This window comes from Lissotriton vulgaris, chromosome 1_2 (genome assembly GCF_964263255.1).
Source record: "Lissotriton vulgaris chromosome 1_2, aLisVul1.2, whole genome shotgun sequence".
In the NCBI taxonomy this organism is placed as follows: domain Eukaryota; kingdom Metazoa; phylum Chordata; class Amphibia; order Caudata; family Salamandridae; genus Lissotriton; species Lissotriton vulgaris.
Window position 1 is genome coordinate 255,345,404 of NC_141686.1, and position 23,135 is coordinate 255,368,538.

The 23,135-nt window shown below is 44.4% G+C and overlaps 1 protein-coding gene across 2 annotated transcripts in view; it reads left to right on the forward strand.

Annotated features, from left to right (window-relative positions):
- The window catches only part of DUSP12 (dual specificity phosphatase 12), a 154,881-nt gene that overhangs the window by 111,375 nt on the left and 20,371 nt on the right, over nucleotides 1-23,135 (forward strand). For both annotated transcript variants that reach the window (XM_086953170.1, XM_086953171.1), the window contains exon 6: nucleotides 7,690-7,876. In XM_086953170.1, coding sequence (XP_086809296.1) covers nucleotides 7,690-7,876 — 187 coding nt within the window. The remainder of the gene's footprint in view (nucleotides 1-7,689; nucleotides 7,877-23,135) is intronic.

Consider the following 23,135-nt stretch of genomic DNA (forward strand, 5'->3'; position numbering starts at 1 on the left):
ATATGTTTTGGGGTACTGAGGTACATGTTTTGGGGTGTTTGGGTATTTTAAGGGTTCAGATCTAGTTTTGGGTTATGGGGTACAGGGGTAGTTTTAGGGATAGGTAGGAGTTTTGGGGTACAGGAGTATGTTTAGGGTTCAGGTCTAGGTTTGGGTTTTGGGGTATAGGGGTATTTTTAGGGTTCAGGGGTAGGTTTGGGTTTTGGGGTACAGGGGTATTTTAAGGGTTATGGGGTAGGTTTGGATTTTGGGGTACAGGGGTATATTTAGGGTTCAGGGCTAGGTTTGGGTTTTGGGGTACAGGGGTATTTTAGGGTTCAGGGGTAGGTTTGGGGTACAGGGTTATTTTTTGGGTTCAGGGCTAGGTTTTGGGGTACAGGGGTATTTTTAGGGTTCAGGGGTAGGTTTGGTTTTGGGGTACAGGGGTATTTTAAGGGGTCAGGGCTAGGTATGGGTTTTGGGGTACAGGGGTATTTTAGGGTTCATGGGTAGGTTTGGGTTTTGGGGTACAGGTGTATTTTTAGGGTTCAGGGTAGGATTGGGTTTTGGGGTACAGGGGTATTTTTAGGGTTCAGGGGCAGGTTTGGGTTTTGAGGTACGGGGGTATTTATAGGGTTCAGGCCTAGGTTTGGGTACAGGGGTACAGGGGTATTTTTAGGGTTCAGGGATAGGTTTGGGTTTTGGAGTACAGGGTATATTATAGGGTTAAGATGGGTTAGTGTGAAAGGGTGTTGGGGTATTTTAAGGAGTAAGGGTGGGTTATGATTATGGGTTGCAGGAGTATTTAAAGGGAGCAGGGTGGGATTAGCACACGATATGAGACATGGCATGAAGGGCGGAACGTACCACACGCCCCCAGCGGGTGCGCAAGTTATAGTTAGATGAACTAACTATAACGGGGAATTTCATAAGTTTTGTATTAGTAAAATGACCAACTAACTATAACTGGTGTGAAACCTATGGGTTTTTTTCAGTGAATTTCAAAGGTTTTTAAAATGCTAATTCCTAACTATAACGTGTGTGAAACCTATGGTTTTTCAGTGAAATATATATATATATATATATATATATATATACACACACACATATACATATATAGAGATATATATATACATATATAGATATATATACATATATAGAGATATATATCGATACTAATATAATAAAGAGATAGCCGAAACCTTTGAGGCGGGTAATCTCAGGAACCACAGCACCAATCACAACACCCAATACAGCGTTGGAAATGGCAGTTGCAGCAGAAGGACATAGGCTATGCAGACGCCCACCATATACATTTAAAAGGTAAAAGAACCGTGCCAGCAAAGTAGTCCCTTGTGGGCGTGTCTGCATTGTGCTGTGGGCGTGTGCTGGGGGCGCGACAATCGCTGGGGGCATTCCGTCACGAGTGTTGTTTTTCCTTCCCAGGTTCTATACATTCCTGCTCCCTTTAAATAGTAATTCAGCGGAGGTCCCATTCTCTTAGAACCATCCAAGCACAGTTATGGGCAAAAATACAACTAAAAGGCCCTGCAAAGCATTATGGGATAAGCTTAGCATAATTTTTAGCATTCATGAAAGGGTTTCAATTTTTTGAATTTTACTCATCAGGGACATCTTGGGACGACTAGGTGAGCTGCAGCCTGATGTGTAATATTTGAAATGCTATTGCATTTGCCTCATCAGGGACATCTAGGGACGGCGAGGTGAACTGCAGCTTGATATATAATATTTTAAATGCTATTGCATTTGCATCATCAGGGACATCTAGGGACATGAGGTGAACTGCAGCTTGATGTGTAATATTTTAAATGCTATTGCATTTGCCTCATCAGGGACATCTAGGGACCATAAGGTGAACTGCAGCTTGATGTATAATATTTTAAATGCTATTGCATTTGCCTCTTGGGGACAACTGGGGAGAACGAGGTGAACTGCAGCTCTTTGTAGAATTATTTGGATACTATAATATTCACTTCCCACTGCTAATCTCGTCCCATAATGGTTTGCAGGGGCTTGATCTCAAAATCATCACCTCTCTCACTGCTTGCTGGAAGCGAATTTCACTTTTGTGAAATGACTATATGCATTTTAGCATCTAGAAATACTTGTTATTTTACCTTGAATATATGAGGTTTCTGTTTTAATAATTGGAAATCTGACGGAACGAAATATTGCGGATTTATTGCACCAAGTTCGCGCCAATTCCGCCCACCCCTACTTTAAATACCCCTGCACCCCATAATCATAACCGACCCTTACTCTATAAAATATCCCAACACCCTTAAACACTAACCCATCCTAACCCTATAAATCTACCCTGTACCCCAAAACCCAAACCTATCCCTAAACCCTAAAAATACCCCTGTACCCCAAAACCCAAACCTAGCCCTGAACCCTATAAATACCCCTGTACCTCAAAACCCAAACATACACCTGAACCCTAAAAATTCTCCTGTTCCCCAAAACCCAAACCTACCCCTGAACCCTAAAATACCCCTGTACCCCAAAACCCAAACCCAGCCCATAACCCTTAAATACCCCTGTACCCCAAAACCCAACCCTACCCCTTAACCCTAAAAATACCCCTGTACCCCAAAACCCAAACCTAGCCCAGAACCCTAAAATACCCATGTATCCCAAAACTCAAACCTAGCCCTGAACCCTAAAAATACCCCTGTACCCAAAAACCCAAAACTAGCCCTGAACCCTTAAAATACCCCTGTACCCCAAAACCCAAACCTAACCCTGAACCCTAAAAATACCCCTATACCCCAAAACCCAAACCTAGCCCTGAACCCTAAAAATACCCCTGTACCCCATAACCCAAAACTATATCTGAACCATTAAAATACCCAAACACCCCAAAACATATACCTCAATACCCCAAAACATATACCCCTATACCCATACTTGCCTTATCCAAACATTTTTTTAAAACATGCTTTTGCCATTCATGCATTTACAACGAATTTCGTTGTAAATGTATGCGTGGTAAAAGCATATAAAATGTAATGCCATGCGTTATAATGGCATTGCGGAGTCATGGTACTTTCGTAATGAAAGTATGCAGAGTGATGGTATGCGGTAAGAAATTTGCGGAATAATCGGTGTTTACCCTCCCCCGTAAGTACATTGGTGGCACGGCGGCCCACATCTCCAGCAACATACTCATATTTTTTCACCACCAATTGGAAAAATGCACAGGTGTCTCTCATTGATGCCCAGCACAGACATACACTTTTAGACACACCTCCCACCACAAATTCTAGAATTGCGAACTTTAGAGATGGGCAGCAACGTTAGAATCTCGGCATCAGCTCAACATCCTGTGATTCCAGGCAAATCGCTTTGTCTCCCCGTGCCTACCACAAATCAATGTGTTTTTCTGTAATGTAAATTGTGGTCATGCCATGTTGTAGAGTTCGCGCTATATAATATTGCAAGGAAAATAAAGTAGGGAAACTCGAGTTCACACACTACTGAACGCGCACTCTTAAGTGCATCAGCAGTGCACTTTGAATCGGAGCGTTTCACAGGCCTGTCACAGATAAGAAATGCTATCAAAATTAAATCCTATGAAACAATATACTACTGGTCGGCAGCAATTCATACCCGGACAACGTCGGGACGGGCTGCTAGTTTTAACATAAAAGAAGTCTCGGGGTGGCGGGCTGCGGGTTCCCCCTGGGCCCCGGGTTCCCCCTGGGCTCCCGCAAATATTATTTACAAATGCTTCTGGGACTTGGCCCACCCGGGGGCTTCATTTTTTCCATTTTCGCGGCTAGATCCACCCAACTAGCGTGTATTCAGCCGATTTTTCCCCAACAATTGTTTTTTTTACCCTGGGGGTCCTTGTGGGACCCCGATGCTCACCAATTGGGCCAGCGTGTTTCTACCCTGCCCCCTTTTCCTGATTTCGACATTTGTTTTTCGGTTTTCTTCTGCCTCTGTTCTACCGAGGCACAAAATGACTGCCAACACTTCCTGGTTTGGAGTGTTGACAGCCAATTAACATGAAGCTTGTGATCGGGAGGGTGCGCGCAGGGTGCTCGGTTCCTCCGCGGCCATAGATATCACTATCTTAATTCCTAAATTTCTCAAAAACTACTGAACAGATTTACACCATTTAAAAAAAAAGTCGCTTTCTGAACCAAGCTCTACCTTTTTGCAAAATTTGGTGTAATTCCGTTAAGCAGTTCGAACTGTAGCCGCATCTAAAATTTCCTATGGGAAATTACATGGGGAAAACGTGTTTTGGGACCCCCTTTTTTCTCGGGCCCTTGCTTGACGAATCGCCCCCAAACTTTCAGGATAGGAGCTGACCGAAATGGGCAATTAGTTTTGAAAATTTCGCGAAGATTCGTCAACCGGCGCCAAAGTTATTGGGAATAGAATGTTACGATTTATCCATGGATAATAGGTCCTAACTGTAACTACCTACTGGCGACTGCCAGTAGGTAATATATATTTATTACCTTCTGGCGGTCGCTTGTAGGTAGTTATAGTTAGGACCTAGTTTCCATAGGAAAAGCGTTTTTTCTTTTCCCAATAACTTTGGCGCCGACTGAAGAATCTTCGCTAATGTTTTTTTTTAAAAGTGCCCAGCTCCGGTCAGCTTCTGACTTAAAAGTTTTGGGGTTATTCGTCAAGCCGGGCCTGAGAAAAAAGGGGGTCCCAAAACACGTTTTCCCCATGTTAATTTCCATAGGAAACTTTAGACAAAGCTACAGCCCGAACAGCTGAACGGAATGACACCAAATTTGGTAAACAGGTTGGTCTTGGTTCAGAAAGAGCCCTTTTTAAAAAAAATAGTGTAAATCCATTTAGTAGTTTCTGAGAAATTAGAAAAAGAATGGGTTTGATATCTGTCCTCCATAGGAAACTTTAGACAAAGCTACAGCACGAACTGCTGAACGGAATAATACCAAATTTTGCAAAAAGATAAATCTTGGTTCAGAAAGAGCCCTATTTGTTAAATGGTGTAAATCAGTTCCTGAGGCAAAGCAGAATTGTTTTTCCACAAGGGGATCTGCATGACAGCAGCTCCCCTTTTGGAAAGGCAATGCCGGCTCCCGCAGGAGGCAGGTAGCTGGTGGGACCATGGGGGAATTGGGGCTCCACCCACGGTCCGCAACGGAGAGGACCGGACCGGGGGATAGGGTCCCAGGGGCCAGAAGTGGCCAGTGCCGTTGCAGAGAGGTGGTCTGAGGCCATACCCCTTATTACCTGTGATCCCTAGCTGTGATCAGTGCAAGGGCCTGGAACAAACTTCCAGATCACCTGCGCATGATCACAACTGAAAAGGGATTCAGGAAAGCTCTTAAAACGTGGATTTACGGCCTGTCGGAACAGGCCTGTAAATTCCTTATTTAGCCCTTTTTTTCTTCGCAGGCGGAATGGTACAGCTGTCGAACATCGGCTATGAGTTTCAGCGCCAAGATACTCCGTGGAGTGTAAGAGCGCTATATAAATGGACAAAAATATCAAATATCAAATTACCCCTCTCTGCAACACAGCTCTGTGGCGCTTACTGGAGGTACATGATGGGCTAGTTGGCCCCCAGAGACCCTCAGGATTCAAGGGGGCTTAATCTCCCAACTTACAACGCGTCAGAGGGCACATTTGCACAGTGGTGCAGGGAGGGGGGCGGACCTGATATCACAAGTGTGCAAACACAACCCTGACGTGTTGTAAATTGGTGGTTTAAGTGCCCTTGAACCCTGAGGGTCCCTGATGGCCAAGTAGCCCCCCAGGAACCTGCCAGAAGCCTCGTTTGCAGCATGGTGTAAAAAGGGGCATAGTCTAGGAACACCTCTCTGCAACGCAGCTCTGTGGCACTTATTGAAGGTACCTGGTGGGATACTTGACCACCAGGGACCTCCAGGATTCAAGGGGACTTAATTATAGTTAGAAATTACATTTATAAAACCTTAGAAGTTAACTACAAAGAACAAAGGATTGAGGCACATTATACTTAGAAATTCTCATTTAAAAAAACATTGAAATTCACTGAAAAAAACATAGGTTTCAAGAACGTTATAGTTAGTTGGACATTTCACTCGTACACACCCATAGAAATTCCGCAGTTATAGTAAGTTCGACCTAACTGTAATGTACTTGTCCCTTGAATTGGTCTCAAATTGTGGAATACTAGGCAAACATTTTGTCTTATGGAGTTGCCTTTTTCTCCATTATCACATGAGAGCACCTTCAAATATGCAAGTTTACTATTTCTGCAATACAAAAAAACTTTTTATTTACTAGATTAAATGTTCGCTCCATGTGTAGGAAGAATCAAGTCCATATATAGAGTACACATGATACCTGGCTTGCCTCTTGGTTCAATAGCATTGTCATCTGGGCAAGAGCATGAATATTTCACAGTTCGTGTTTAAACACTCACTTTTAATAAATATATTAGTAAAGCATGATGTGGCATTGCACTGTCATTTACCGAATGCACTTCTACCGTTGAAAATTTCCCACTAACATGTAGTTTTACTGATAAAACTATATAGCACGTAAACCATGTTTGCCAATTGGGTTTCAGCAAAAATATTTAACAGTTGCACATCACCAAGTAAAGTCTTCTGATTTGTGCTGATCTTATAAAACAAAACGGAACATAATTACACAAATGTGCCTTTATACCTACTGAAATATATTTTGAAATTGTGTGTACAGTTTATTTATTAGCTATTTCAATGTTGTGTTAGAAAAAAAGCTGAAAGGAAGTAGAACAAAAGCCTAATATTTTACAGCCTTTTATTTCAAATGCTTTGTACAGCACAACTGTCACCCACTTCACTTTACAAAATCCTTTATTTTAACAGTCACAGAAAGAAAAGTAAATGTAGGCAGACAAACTGACTTTTGACCTCTCTTTCTGAATGCCAAGCAAATGTGAAAAGAAAAAAACAAGATTTGAAGGTATTTTTATTGCTCATTCACTTAGTGAGCAAACAGAAAACCTGCTTTTGTTATTGCTCCACAACTGGCTTGTAGACCTTAAAAATAGCTCGTCCTTACAACTACCTCTCAAAATGAAAACATTTTAGTACAAGTTTCAAGTGACTCCAAAATTAAAGGTTATACAGGCTCCCAAGAAGCTATTACTTTGGTAACTAACCAGTTGCATGTATTTACATTTCTTCCAGATAGCAGGCGCTATCTCACTAGCTTCACAGTGCTGCAGAATTCCCCCCCCTCTCCCCTCCCCCCCACCCCTTTACTTTTTCACTTTTAACCGGGGGAACTCTTGAGGATGGAGATTCGTTTGTTTTAGTTTTAAAAGGTATTGAAATTGTTCTTGTAAAATTTTAAAAGTTGGGGCATGTAGTTCTTCATAGCTCCTGTCCACTTTGTCCTCTGCCTGACTGCAGTATCGGGATGGTTTAGAAGACATATTAGAGGGATGATCTAGCAGTCATAAGCCTCACAAAAATGCACATTCAAGTTTCTCTTTCCATCTAGTTTATACCTGTCAAATGTAAGAAATGTTAAGAAATGTATGTACTGTGAGAACCCTAACAACTATGGGAAGTCAGCTTTCATATTGTTTTTTTTGCTGTACCAGTGAATCCTGAATACAAAAACAAAAGTCCAGACTAGGTCAACAATTCATAAGGTGAATGTTTATTTGAGGTGCAGAGGGGCTGTAAACATTCTCTTTTTCCTCTCTCTTGGCAGGCGCCATTTATTTCGTAGCTCATCCATTTTGAATCATGCCTTTGGATCAGGCCAGGCCGCTTTTACTCACAAGAGGCCAAGTATACAGTCACAATTACATGAAACAAATGAGGCTAAGTGCACTTCCTACTTCATCGAGCCGGTCCAGTGGATGGAGCCTGCTCTCCTGGGGGTCATGGACGGGCAGGTGAGAGTGATCGGAGCTTGCCAAATATGTGATTTCATGGATTTACATTTCAAGTTATGGTGTGAAATACATGCAATAGTACACAACCAAGGATGCTTTCCCTATTAAAAGACATCTATGTAGTTCTGAATGTCACATGGCTTTTCTGTATGTCTGCTTGTGACACATTTCTGGCCCTTGTCCCTCTTACATTGGTTAAACCAGCTCTAGTTCCTGGACTTTCAACAATTCTTCTGTTAGAACTGCTGCCAAACATGGGTTTTATTATCTAGAGCCAAATGCCATGAATTCTTTCCACGAGTATACCAGCTGCGGAGACTGGTCTGTATTAATCAGACCCTTGTAAGACCAGATGCGAAGCCTACTTTTGAATCTGTAAGGACATGCTAGATCAACTTCGCATGCTGGTCCTAAATTTCCCCATCTAATATAAAATCACAAAAGTCCTCGTTGGGAGTGGCCCTCATATTTCTGAAATACAACTCCATGCTGATACATGGTTTATTCAGGATATTGGACCCGACCTATGGCCTGGACAGCTGGAAATTCTCTGATCTACCATAGCCCTACACCTTGCTATGAGGAACTAACATTGTTGGCGAAGCTAAGTAAGGAGTTTCGGCAATGTGTGGGGGATGCAGTTAGACCATGGTGTTTTTAATATAGGTTAAGCAGGGGATGCATTAGTTATTAGGATGCCTAATCACTAACTATTCTATTTCCCTTGTCACTTTTTTTAGTGTTTGCTTTAGCCTGTTGCGGAAAGGTTGTGCCAAGGCCCGAAACGTTTGCGTGGGCTATTTGGTGCTTTGACATGAATTGGCTTGGTGTATTTGCTGCAAAAATACTACTTTAATAATATCTTATAGTTTTGGAATAACGCCCGGGGTTTTAGTGAACTTTCCTGGCACCGAAGTTTCCTGTATATTTTAAAACTATTTCGTCTCTCAATCTTTAGTTTTTGGTTTCCTCTTTTTACACTTTATTGCGTGAACGCGCTCTAGAAGGTTCCCTGGAGCTGTCCTGTTTTATCTGCGCCGCCTGCTTTTAATCTTCCTTCGTTTTTGGAGTGCGCGCTGGGACCCGTCCGGTCGCGCTGCACCTCCACCAGCTGATTCCGCCTCCCGGCCCGCCCACTGCAGCCGAGCAAGGTGCTGCCTGGGTCGTGACCCGGTGAGCCGCCATCTTGGGTTCCCTGGAGCTGTCCTGTTTTATCTGCGCCGCCTGCTTTTAATCTTCCTTCGTTTTTGGAGTGCGCGCTGGGACCCGTCCGGTCGCGCTGCACCTCCACCAGCTGATTCCGCCTCCCGGCCCGCCCACTGCAGCCGAGCAAGGTGCTGCCTGGGTCGTGACCCGGTGAGCCGCCATCTTGGGTGAGGGAGTAGGCGAGCGGTGCAGCGCTCGGCCCCTCCCGCCCTCGGACTCATAAAATGGTCCCTCCTCACAGGGAGCGCAGCGGACGGGCGCAGCGGGCGCGCCGAAGTCGCGCCTAAGTCCTGCCCGTCTGTGCCCGTCCGTGCCCAGACGGGCGCAGGGGCCAGAGACGCTGCTGCTCTTATTACCTACAGCGCCGAGGCACTTAAAGCCTTTCAGTTCCCCTCCTGCCCCCTCCACCCCATCACTTGGGCTCGTATTACCTCCCTGGAAATCATGGGAAGCTCACCCCCTCTACTAGAGGCTGTCACACCTGCTACCCACGAGTCAAGCCTCCGCGTTCTGTATCTCAACACTCGCTCCTTCACTAGGCACCAGATCGACATTTTCCTCTTACTGACCACCGAGAGTCCGGATATACTCCTACTCTCGGAGACATGGCTCTCGGAAGACTCGCTCCCTGACATTCTGGCAGCGTTACCTCCCGATTATTACATGCTGAATGCCAATCGATCTGGCGGCCGTCAGGGAGGAGGTGTTGCAGCAGTAATCCGCAAAAACTTGCAACTCGTCTCCACCTCCTCGCTCATTCTCCCTGCAGTCGATAACCTCGTGGTCAACCTGGGCACGAAAGAAGGCGCTGTCACGCTCGTGGTGCTATACCGCCCCCCGTACCCTATGCCTCTATTTCCCCCTTCGTTTGTCGAACAAATAGCCAACTCACCACCTCCTCCCCTCGTGTAGCCATTTTTGGGGACTTCAACTACTGGTATTCACATCAGGACGCTGGCCCTCAGGCCACTGAGCTCTTCGAAGCCCTCTCGTCCCTTACCCTAAAACAACACATTGATGCCCCCACACACACCGGAGGCCATATCCTCGACCACATCTGGACCCATGGGGTCAAGCTTTCCCATCCGGTGATCACCCCCTGCATCTGGTCCGACCATTTCCTGGTAGACGCCACCCTCACTATTACTGGCCATATCAGAGCCCCTCCCCCTGAGGGCGGCATGGCACGAAAATGGAGGGCTGTAGACACGCAGGTCCTTCTTGACCTCCTCTCGAAATCCCGCCCTTCCCTCTCGTCTGACCTCCGCACTGACAAGCTAGCTCATGACATCTCTCACTGGCTTGTCTCGGCTAGCGACATCTTAGCCCCCCTCACCAAATTCCCTCGGTCACGGCACAATCACTCCCATAAGTGGTATAACCCCGATCTTAAAAAGCAACATCTTGAGCTTCGCCAACTGGAGCGTAGGTGGAGAAGGGACTACCACACCTCTAGCAGGGAGTCTTACTTGGCTGCGCGCAACAAGTATAAGAAAGCCATCATTGCGGCCAAATCTACATATATCGCGGAAAGAATCCTCTCTGCACCTATTCAATCCAAAGAAATTTTCAAGGTGATTGGGGAACTCACTACTGACACTAGGACTCTCCCTACCCAGGCCCCTACCCAGGAATCCTGCAACGCCCTTAGCCACTTTTTTGTTGAAAAAATTGTTATGATTAAGGACTCTATCACCACCCCCTCTCCTGACGCTGTTTCCACCCCGGTTCCCCATAACTCTTCCTCACTTCTACACTTCCCTACTCTTGACTCGACCACCCTAGCAAAACTAGCTACCCGGGTCAAGTCTGGGTCCCCGGATGACTGTTGCCCCCCGTCTATACTGCGAGACATCTGTATCTCTCTTCCCGAAAGCATTCTTCCATTGCTGAACTCGTCTCTTTCCTCTGGTACGGTGCCTGGCTCTTTTAAGGAGGCCGTTTTAGTTCCTCTTCTGAAGAAGCCAGGGGCCGACCCATCGGTCCCTGCCAATTACCGACCTATTTCCCTCCTTCCCTATTTCTCCAAAATCCTGGAAGCCCATGTAACGGCTAGCCTCTCACAGTTTGTCGAAAATTCGAACTTCCTGGAACCAAACCAAGCCGGTTTCCGACCCGGCCACTCCACGGAGGCAGTCATCTTAGCCGTGCTCGACACTCTGAGAGACAATGCTGACAAGGGCATCCCCCAGGCCCTGGTCTTATTAGATCTGTCGGCCGCCTTCGACACGGTGGATCATGACATCCTTATCCGCCGTGTCGAGCAGGCCGGCCTCCAGGGCCCGGCGCTGGCTTGGATCCACTCCTTTCTATCTGGTAGGTCTCAGACGGTCAGTCTGGGGACCTTTCGTGGACCCAAAGTCTCCTCCACTTGCGGTGTACCCCAGGGTTCTTCTCTGTCCCATCTCCTTTTCAATCTCTATCTTCGCCCCCTTCTTCTTTCTCTGAGGCAGTGGGACGTCACCGTCTTTAATTACGCTGACGACCTACAACTCATCTTTCCTCTCTCCACCCCTTCTGCTGTCTCTAATTTCCACTCTGTTATGTCCCATATTCTTCACTGGATGAGCCAAAATCAGCTTAAGCTGAATCCTGGAAAGACAGAGCTCCTTCTTCCCGGCAGGAGCTCCATCCATTGGGGTCCACACTTCTGGCCTTCTGAACTTGGTCCTCCCCCTGTCCCTGTGACATCTGTGAAGAGCTTGGGTGTCATTATTGACTCCGAACTCTCCCTCAAGGCCCAGGTGGGGGCAGTGGTTTCGTCCTGCATGTTTCAGATCCGCAGGATCAGGAAGGTTGCTTACCTCCTGTCCCCCGCTGTCCTACTTCAAGTCACTCTGGCCTTAGTCCTGTCCCGTTTGGACTTTTCCAATTCTCTTTATCATGGCCTGCCTAAAACCCTGCTTCACAGGCTACAGGTCGTGCAGAACCAAGCGGCGCGTCTTGTATTTAGGACCCCCAAATGGCAGTCGGCCAAGCCCCTCCTTGCTAAACTGCATTGGCTCCCCATCAATCTCAGGGCAGCCTTCAAGATCGGCTGCCTAGTATTCAAGTCCCTTACTGGCCCTTCACCTAGCTTTCTGAAATCTCTTACCACCCCTTACTGCCCCCCCCGCACTCTCAGATCTTCCCATCTTCACCTCTTGGTCATCCCACCCTTCAAGTCTACAAGGATGGGAGGCCGAAGCTTCTCATATCTTGCCCCTACATTCTGGAATTCTCTTCCTTTTTCTCTCAAATCTGTCACATCACTTATCCTTTTCCGTAAGTCCCTTAAAACCTGGCTTTTCCCCCAATCTGGATAAACTCTAATCTGCCCCTTTCAGTATCCCAATCAGCGCCAGGAAACCTACGGTGATAGTGCGCTTTACAAAAACCTCCTAACATAACATAACATAACATAACACTAAGGCGTGTGGGTTTACCCACTTCAAGAGATCAGAGCCATTAATTTTGTAAGAGAAGTAACACAACTGGTTTTCTTCATAACATGGAAATGTCAAGATTCCTGCTTACAGAACCTGAATCTACTTTAAGAAATCTTTCTTCGAGGTCTGTTATTGAGTGCTAATGCATTGTCAAACGACAGCCTCATAGCTTGCAACAGTCTTGGCATTAGGCACCTTCAGAATTTGAAGGGATGTGCATATCACCTGTCTGCTTTCAAAACAGTAGCTCACTCCATTTGAGGACAACCGGTTTAACTTGGGGTTAGAAAATGAGCCCGAAGGACAGGTCCATTCCATTTTTTTAAGCACATAAATAATAACATGTATCAATTGGTCTTATCTTTTCATTTAGCCAAATTTGCAACCAGGCACAGGAATCTATATATGACATCTATCTTGTGACTAATCATTGCAAACAATTTGTTGTCTGTGACAGATGAATAGCATCATTAGCTGAGAAGAGACACAGTAACGCATATGCCCAACCGTCATGGGATCTGCTCAACAACTGGTTTCAGCGGATTGATATAAAAATTGAATAGGAAGGTAGTGAAGAAGCAACCCCGCCTACTCACCTGCCTGTACAATATATCAGAGATTTCTTGTAATGCAGTTAAAAGGGCAACAGTGTCTACATTAAACTCTAGCTTGCCCAGAATCAACCAGAGTTTAGGACATTCCAAAAGGTCGCCTACGGAAGATTAATCCATAAATGCCATTCACTTTGGACCTTTATTGCAAAAACAATGACACCATGAACAGATTCAAACGTAGCTGAAGAGTATTAATGTCCTTGCAGAAACCAAATTGTATGTCTGAGAGAATTTTCAACTTTGGGCCCTAGGCATGTAACCTTTTCAGCAAAATCCTACCTAGATGTTGAACAGTAAAATGTAGGAGAGAAGTATGCAGATAACACAGTTGGCTTCTTGTCTATTCTCCTTTTCAAAGACGAGAATTATGATGCATGAACCTCACACTTTTAGGAAATTAAGAAAGCCCTAAACTACATTTACCACCCTTGGTGACCTTTGATCAGAGGTCTACACTGTCCATTCCCCCACATGAATATTCAGTCAATCAATCAGAATTTACAAAGCACAGCAAATCACCGGTGAGGGTCGCAAGTCGCTGGAGTTGCAAGCTGCTTTGTGGTGCTCTGTTCATTTGAACAGCCAGGTCTTGAGTCCTTTTCTGAATGCCCGGAGTGATGCTGCATTCCTGAAGTCTGTCAAGGTATCCTGACTATTATTGGTTCGACATACAAACGTAGTGCATGGCTTCCTTTGGACATCGAGTCTCTCAAATCCATTCTTCAGTCTGCCAGGTCAGGTTCCCCGCTGGACCCTTTACCACCCAACATACTCAGGCAATTGGTTTGTGGCTTGTTACTTAATATTACGGATCTCCTTAATATCATGATTTGTGAGGCTGTATACTTCCGAAGTGGAAACATGCCATGGTCTATTCACCCCTGAAAAAACCAACTTGGACCCGGCCAATCTGTCCAATTTTTGCCCAATCTCCCTGCTAGCCATCTTCTCCATGATTCTGGAGAAACATTTCAACAGCCAGCTGCTCAATTTTGTTTCTCAGCTCAGAACTTTCTCCATCCATCCCAGTCTGGCTTTAGGGCTAGACACTGTACTGAATACACCCTTTTGGGTGTAACTGAGCTTGTAAGGCAGCGCCTGGATGAGGGAGGAACAGCCGCACTCATTTCTTTAGACCTTATCGTGGCTTTTGACACTGTGTCTCACTCTATTTTGGTGGAAAGATTGTTGGCACTTGGCCTTGATGGCCTAGCTCTGAAGTGGCTCAGATCTTTTCTCAAAAATCGGTCCTTTCAGGTATTTTCTTCCAGTGCTAGATCTAAAATGCAAACAATAACTTCTGGAGTCCTGCAGGGTTCTATACTGAGCCCAGTGTTTTTTAACATCTACATCCGTCCTTTGGCAGATAAAGTAGAGAGCAGTGACTTGTCCCCCTTTTCCTGTGCAGATGACCCTCAGATCATCATTACTGTGTCATCTTCTCATAATCAAGGACTTTCCAATCTCAGTCTGGGCTTCAGTCGCATCTCCTCATGGATGAGTAAAAACTCAATCAAGCAGGACAAAAATGAGGTCATGATTTGTGTGCAACAACCCTGCTCTCTGGGTCCATAAAATTCCCCTGCTTCCTTAGGGGCTCTGCTTACTCCAGCCTTAAAGGTCAAGAGCTTGGGTTTCCTCCTGGATGACAAGTTATCTATGAAGCCAAGTGTTACAGTAATAAAAGATCTGTAGTCCGTAGATGTATCCAGAATCATTGGTTTATTCTTCAGTATAGATCCATTACATTAGGATGTAATCAAGAGATAATCAAGAGATAGATTAGAGACCCAAGAGAGACAGACCACAGAGACCCCACCAGGAGCAGTTCCACTGCTCAGCCCTTCATACCGCACTGACTTCTTCTTCCACTCAAACACTCTCAACATTCTGATGATATCACATAGACTGAGCAGCAGGGCAGGGGCAAGAACAGGGAGAATGCATCAATCACATTAGATTATAACACATCCCCCTTCCATCAGAATTGTAAAATAATGGATGCATGCAAGATCAATGTACATACATGCAAATTGACAGAATTAATAAAATGTGTGGTGATGGACATGCACACATACAAAGAGTCAACAAGCTTCAAAGATGACACAAAGCTTAAAGACCTAACTCTAAAGAGTAATTCTGCAACCCCTAACACAGGTTGATATAAATACCTCAACCTACCAACACAGGTTGATATAAATACCTCAACCTACAAAAACAGGTTAATATAAATACCTCAACCTACTAACACAGGTTGATATAAATACTTCAACCTACAAAAACAGGTTAATAAAAATACCTCAACCTACTAACACAGGTTGATATAAATACCTTAACCTACAAAAACAAATGAAAGTCCAGAGATACTAAAAACCAACTAACCATCCTCCTCTTCCCCAAACAAGGGTAAAACCAAAGAACACAGTCAAACACGCCACAGGAGGTAAAAATCATTACCAGGACAAACCAAAGAGACAAATCAGAAAAGCTATTCAAAAGGCCGACTTCTCATGTGCGTAACCGTCACGCACAGTCCATCACTTCATAGAAAGTAAAAACCAAATCTAAAGGGTAAAGCCAAAGAGGCAAAACAGAGAAGTTACTAAAAAGGCAGACTTATCATGTGCGTACCCGTGACGCACAGTCCAACACCTTCAACACAACTGCATACTGCATACAATAACTAGACTAGGAACACAGTGTACTACCGTACCACCACTTCTGCAATAACAGCATATTGACAAAACACAAATAACATTGACATAAAATACACTGCTGTTAACAACCAAAAATCAGTAAACATTGTAGTATCACTTCTGCATACACCACTGATACCACTAACACACACTTCCCTTTTTCCATACAGAAACAAATCACAGCAAATTGACAAAACTCATATAACATAGACACAGCTAAACACTGCTGTTAGCATCAAACAACACTTAAAGCAGTTTAAGATGATAAAAGATGGCATATCCTCAACTATATGAGTCAACATGTGTTGCCAACACTCTTTCAAACTACCTTAAACCAGAGTATGCGCACAGTCATCATTAAATTGGAACCATAGAGAACCGTTACACCCCCATGAAAAATACCTAAAAGACTGTAAAAGACAGGTTTCATCATAAGAACAACGTAACAATATAATTAAGCATTTGCTAAAATTATGAACATTTTTCCTTCACCAGTCTTGACCACCCTGGCTCCTATATATACTTAAACTCCGGAGCTCTATCTTTGCTCCCGAGCCATCCACCAAATTGTTGAGTCTTGAAAGTAAACAGTTCATAAGTTCCTTTGAAATGTCTCTCCAGAAGTGTGCTGCAGATCGCTATGTCCAATATTCTTAACCCCTTCCATGCTGGTGACGAACCTCAGCCGTCATGCACTACGGTGCTCGTGTGCTGATGACGGCTGGGGTTCGTCATGGCCCGCCCGTATTCGGCCGGCGGCCGCACACGGGAAAAATCGCGGCCGCATCGAAGGGGTTAAAATAAGCCAAGGTTCGCTATTTCCGAAAATAAATCTTTACAGCCAACAAAAAACGAACTTAGCTGCTGAATAAATCAGATCTCTCCCCACATTGTGCCGGTAACCATAGAAACCAATGTCATGCTCATATGACGTTAATGTGTGGTGACGTCATACGCACAGCCGGCAAGTCACGAAGAACGAAAGGAAATAGAGCGTGTTGCATGGCCAAAGGAACAATGGTTGAGCGTGGGCAAAACGGAGCATCGCGAGCAGAGTCAGGGCCATTGAAGGCAGCACGAGCAACAGGACGCGCTTGGTAACGGTAGGTGAGCCGTTACGATTTCAAAAACTAACAAATGCCAAAGTGCTGACTTTTCCTCAATGTGCAGTTCCCAAGCGTGTTAATCATTTAACTCGAAACGATATGCAGCCAGTTACGTGCCGCTCTTTCACCACACGCCCATAAATTAAACACTCCTTCATGTAAGCTCGATCACGCAGTAAACTTGCTCGAGCATCAAACTCAATAAATCAATTTCTTTACCATATTTTTTTTAACCAGCAGATGGCAGCAACAACGCTCGATTCACTCTGAAATGTAAAGGAAATTGCTGATTTCCTAAACAGCCAAAACGATGCGATCACACTAAAACTGCCAGATAAAACATTGATACTTGGCTCTGATGGTCCTGGAGACACCCAAAACATGACAAGAAGTTAGTTTTCTAATTGTTACTCTGTCAGTCACAGGGCCAATAACTGTAGGCAGATCTTCAAAATCCAAAGAGAGAGTCAAACTCCGGACTCTGTTTGTGTTCCCAATAAGAGCTAATACATCCGTATATGAGGCAGGCAAGTAATGAAAACCACACGCTCTTTTCACGTCATCCTCAGCATTAAACACAGTTCTCCATTTCTCCAAACAGCTCGTAGTAAGTTACAGCAAACCCAGTACAGATAAAGACATTGAAACTTGCACTTACATGAATAGGGCGACCGATGATGAGGTCACTGGTGGGGTCTTAGATGTGCCAGATATCTTAAAATCCATATTTGCTTTAGGTTCTCTTAGTCCAAAGTCCATTTCAGTAGCACGCAGGTTCTTTAAATCGTCGACAGTGTTACAGTAATAAAAGATCTGTAGTCCATAGATGTATCCAGAATCATTGGTTTATTCTTCAGTATAGATCCATTACATTAGGATGTAATCAAGAGATAATCAAGAGATAGATTAGAGACCCAAGAGAGACAGACCACAGAGACCCCACCAGGAGCAGTTCCACTGCTCAGCCCTTCATACCAACTGACTTCTTCTTCCACTCAAACACTCTCAACATTTTGATGACATCACATAGACTGAGCAGCAGGGCAGGGGCAAGAACAGGGAGAATGCATCAATCACATTAGATTATAACACCAAGGTTACAGCCTCTTTTGGTTAAAAAAGATCCTTTGGTTGATACCCACCTCTGCGCAAAGGACCTAATCCTCTCCAGATTTGATTATGGCAATATGTTGTATTTTGGAGCTGACAAAGCGGCTATCCGTCGGCTGCAGCTAGTGCAGCATGCTGCTGCTAGACCTCTCTACCAGCTTCCCAAATTTGCCTTGGTTTCATATCTTTTCCACGAGCTGCAGTGGCTTATGATTTCTGATAGTATCAGAATTAAAGCGCTATGCTTCATGTTTAAGGCGAAAGACTCTGACCTCGCTACATCAAGGATTTGGTGCTTCCGTATCATCTATCATCTACCCATTCCTTGAGACACTCATATGGGGCCTTGCTCATAGTGCCTTGGTTCTGTTTGTCATGCATGAAAGGGAGCTGTTTTGCCTATCTAGAGTCTGTGAGGACCTGTGCTTCACTTATTGCTTTTCACAAGGGCATGTAGCCCTGGCTCTTGAAAATTATGGCTCATCAGCACCCTCTCTGCACTAGAAAACCCCTAGGGGTAGCTGCGCACATTACAAATCGTTTAATAATACATTTTTTATAATTATATTTTATAAAGTAAAAAAGCGCCATCATGGGGGGCGTGGCTTCGAGGGCGAAGATGGCGGACGCGGCTCTGTAGAGCTCCTGCCAGCCCCTTCTTTATCCGCTAACTTATCCTGGCCCTACCTCTTCTTCCCCCATCTCAGCTAGTGCAGGAGTTTCCTGGGGTCCAGAGGATCCCGGTGGTGTCAACAATTCATAAGGTGGTTGTTTATTTGAGGTGCAGAGGGGCTGTAAACATTCTCTTTTTCCTCTCTCTTGGCAGGCGCCATTTATTTCGTAGCTCATCCATTTTGAATCATGCCTTTGGATCAGGCCAGGCCGCTTTTACTCACAAGAGGCCAAGTATACAGTCACAATTACATGAAACAAATGAGGCTAAGTGCACTTCCTATTTCATCGAGCCGGTCCAGTGGATGGAGCCTGCTCTCCTGGGGGTCATGGACGGGCAGGTGAGAGTGATCGGAGCTTGACAAATATGTGATTTCGTGGATTTAACTTTCAAGTTATGTCGTGAAATACATGCAATAATACACAACCAAGGATGCTTTCCCAATTAAAAGACATCTATGTAGTTCTGAATGTCACATGGCTTTTCTGTATGTCTGCTTGTGACACATTTCTGGCCCTTGTCCCTCTTACATTGGTTAAACCAGCTCTAGTTCCTGGACTTTCAACAATTCTTCTGTTGGAACTGCTGCCAAACATGGGTTTTATTATCTAGAGCCAAATGCCATGAATTCTTTCCACGAGTATGCCAGCTGCGGAGACTGGTCTGTATTAATCAGACCCTTGTAAGACCAGATGCGAAGCCTACTTTTGAATCTGTAAGGACATGCTAGATCAACTTCGCATGCTGGTCCTAAATTTCCTCATCTTATATAAAATTACAAAAGTCCTCGTTGGGAGTGGCCCTGATATTTCTGAAATACAACTCCATGCTGATACATGGTTTATTCAGGATATTGGACCCGACCTATGGCCTGGACAGCTGGAAATTCTCAGAGCTACCATAGCCTACACCTTGCTATGAGGAACTAACATTGTTGGCGAAGCTAAGTAAGGAGTTTCGGCAATGTGTGGGAGATGCAGTTAGACCATGGTGTTTTTAATATAAGTTAAGCAGGGGATGCATTAGTTATTAGGATGCTTAATCACTAACCATACTATTTCCCTTGTCACTAAGGCGTGTGGGTTTACCCACTTCAAGAGATCAGAGCCATTAATTTTGTAAGAGAAGTAACACAACTGGTTTTCTTCATAACATGGAAATGTCAAGATTCCTGCTTACAGAACCTGAATCTACTTTAAGAAATCTTTCTTCGAGGTCTGTTATTGAGTGCTAATGCATTGTCAAACGACAGCCTCATAGCTTGCAACAGTCTTGGCATTAGGCACCTTCAGAATTTGAAGGGATGTGCATATCACCTGTCTGCTTTCAAAACAGTAGCTCACTCCATTTGAGGACAACCGGTTTAACTTGGGGTTAGAAAATGAGCCCGAAGGACAGGTCCATTCCATTTTTTTAAGCACATAAATAATAACATGTATCAATTGGTCTTATCTTTTCATTTAGCCAAATTTGCAACCAGGCACAGGAATCTATATATGACATCTATCTTGTGACTAATCATTGCAAACAATTTGTTGTCTGTGACAGATGAATAGCATCATTAGCTGAGAAGAGACACAGTAACGCATATGCTCAACCGCCATGGGATCTGCTCAACAACTGGTTTCAGCGGATTGATATAAAAATTGAATAGGAAGGTAGTGAAGAAGCAACCCCGCCTACTCACCTGCCTGTACAATATATCAGAGATTTCTTGTAATGCAGTTAAAAGGGCAACAGTGTCTACATTAAACTCTAGCTTGCCCAGAATCATCCAGAGTTTAGGACATTCCAAAAGGTCGCCTACGGAAGATAAATCCATAAATGCCATTCACTTTGGACCTTTATTGCAAAAACAGTGACACCATGAACAGATTCAAACGTAGCTGAAGAGTATTAATGTCCTTGCAGAAACCAAATTGTATGTCTGAGAGAATTTTCAACTTTGGGCCCTAGGCATGTAACCTTTTCAGCAAAATCCTACCTAGATGTTGAACAGTAAAATGTAGGAGAGACGTATGCAGATAACACAATTGGCTTCTTGTCTATTCTCCTTTTCAAAGACGAGAATTATGATGCATGAACCTCACACTTTTAGGAAACTAAGAAAGCCCTAAACTACATTTAGCACCCTGGTGACCTTTGATCTCAGAGGTCTACACCGTCCATTCCCGCACATGAACATTCAGTCAATCAATCAGAATTTACAAAGCACAGCAAATCACCGGTGAGGGTCTCAAGTCGCTGGAGTTGCAAGCTGCTTTGTGGTGCTCTGTTCATTTGAACAGCCAGGTCTCGAGTCCTTTTCTGAATGCCCGGAGTGATGCAGCATTCCTGAAGTCTGTCAAGGTATCCTGACTATTATTGGTTCGACATACAAACGTAGTGCATGGCTTCCTTTGGACATCGAGTCTCTCAAATCCATTCTTCAGTCTGTCCAGTCAGGTTCCCCGCTGAAGCCTTTACCACCCAACATGCTCAGGCAATTGGTTTATGGCTTGTTACTTACTATTACAGATCATGATTTGTGAGGCTGTATCCTTCTGAAGTGGAAATATGTCATGGTCTATTCACCCCTGAAAAAAAACAACTTGGACCCGGCCAATCTGTCCAATTTTTGCCCAATCTCCCTGCTAGCCATCTTCTCCATGATTCTGGAGAAACATTTCAACAGCCAGCTGCTCAATTTTGTTTCTCAGCTCAGAACTTTCTCCATCCATCCCAGTCTGGCTTTAGGGCTAGACACTGTACTGAATACACCCTTTTGGGTGTAACTGAGCTTGTAAGGCAGCGCCTGGATGAGGGAGGAACAGCCGCACTCATTTCTTTAGACCTTATCGTGGCTTTTGACACTGTGTCTCACTCTATTTTGATGGAAAGATTGTTGGCACTTGGCCTTGATGGCCTAGCTCTGAAGTGGCTCAGATCTTTTCTAAAAGATCGGTCCTTTCAGGTATTTTCTTCCAGTGCTAGATCTAAAATGCAAACAATAACTTCTGGAGTCCTGCAGGGTTCTATACTGAGCGCAGTGTTTTTTAACATCTACATCCGTCCTTCGGCAGATAAAGTAGAGAGCAGTGACTTGTTCCCCTTTTCCTGTGCAGATGACCCTCAGATCATCATTACTGTGTCATCTTCTCATAATCATGGACTTTCCAATCTCAGTCTGGGCTTGAGTCGCATCTCCTCATGGATGAGTAAAAACTCACTCAAGCAGGACAAAAATGAGGTCATGATTGTGTTCAACACCCCTGCTCGCTGGGTCCACAACATTCCCCTGCTTCCTTAGGGGCTCAGCTTACTCCAGCCTTAAAGGTCAAGAGCTTGGGCTTCCTCCTGGATGACAAGTTATCTATGAAGCTAAGCTTACAGCCTCTTGTGCGCAAAGGACCTAATCCTCTCCAGATTTGATTATGGCAATATGTTGTATTTTGGAGCTGACAAAGCTGCTATCCGTCGGCTGCAGCTAGTGCAGAATGCTGCTGCTATGCTTCTCTACCAGTTTCCCAAATTTGCCTTGGTTTCATATCTTTTCCAGGAGCTGCAGTGGCTTATGATTTCTGATAGTATCAAATTTAAAGCGCTATGCTTCATGTTTAAGGCGAAAATCAAACTCTGACTTTGCTACATCAAGGATTTGGTGCTTCCGTATCATCTACCCGTTCCTTGAGACACTCATATGGGGCCTTGCTCATAGTGCCTTGGTTCTGTTTGTCATGCATGAAAGGGTGCTGTTTGGCCTATCTAGACCCAAAATTATGGAACTCCCTTCCAGAGTCTCTGAGGACCTGTGCTTCACTTCTTGCTTTTCACAAGGGCCTGTAGCTCTGGCTCTTGAAATCTATGGCTCATCAGCACCCTCCCTACCCTCTCTGCACTAGAAAACCCCTAGAGGTAGCTGCGCACATTACAAATCGTTTAATAATACATTTTTTATAATTACATTTTATAAAGTAAAAAAGCGCCATCATGGCGAGCGTTGAAAGAGTCATAGAGCTATTATTTTCTGTACTTTCAGCCATGTTGCACAGCAGCCTGCCCATCTGTGGAACCTTTCTAAATAAACATTAACAAAGCCAATAAATGTTGCATAGGTGAAGCCTATTGGCTTTGCCAGTGCTTATTTTCTAATTTCTGTCCATTAAGAACAATAGCTCAAACCTGTTCTTTGGAAAGTCGACTTCTATGATTGTTCCTAATTAAGAACAGTAAACTTGCAACAAGGGGGTTGTGCACTCAAAGGGACAAGAAACTGTTAATTGATTAATTTGCTAAAAAAAAAAAAGTTCCTCTGGTTGAAACTGCACTTTGCAAGCATGGCTGGCTTTACCTTACATAACTCCTCTTGCCTTCCGACAGGGCTGTTAAGGCTGTGACCTTGCAGAACCATCATGGTGCTGGAATGCTAAACAACAAAGCTACCAGT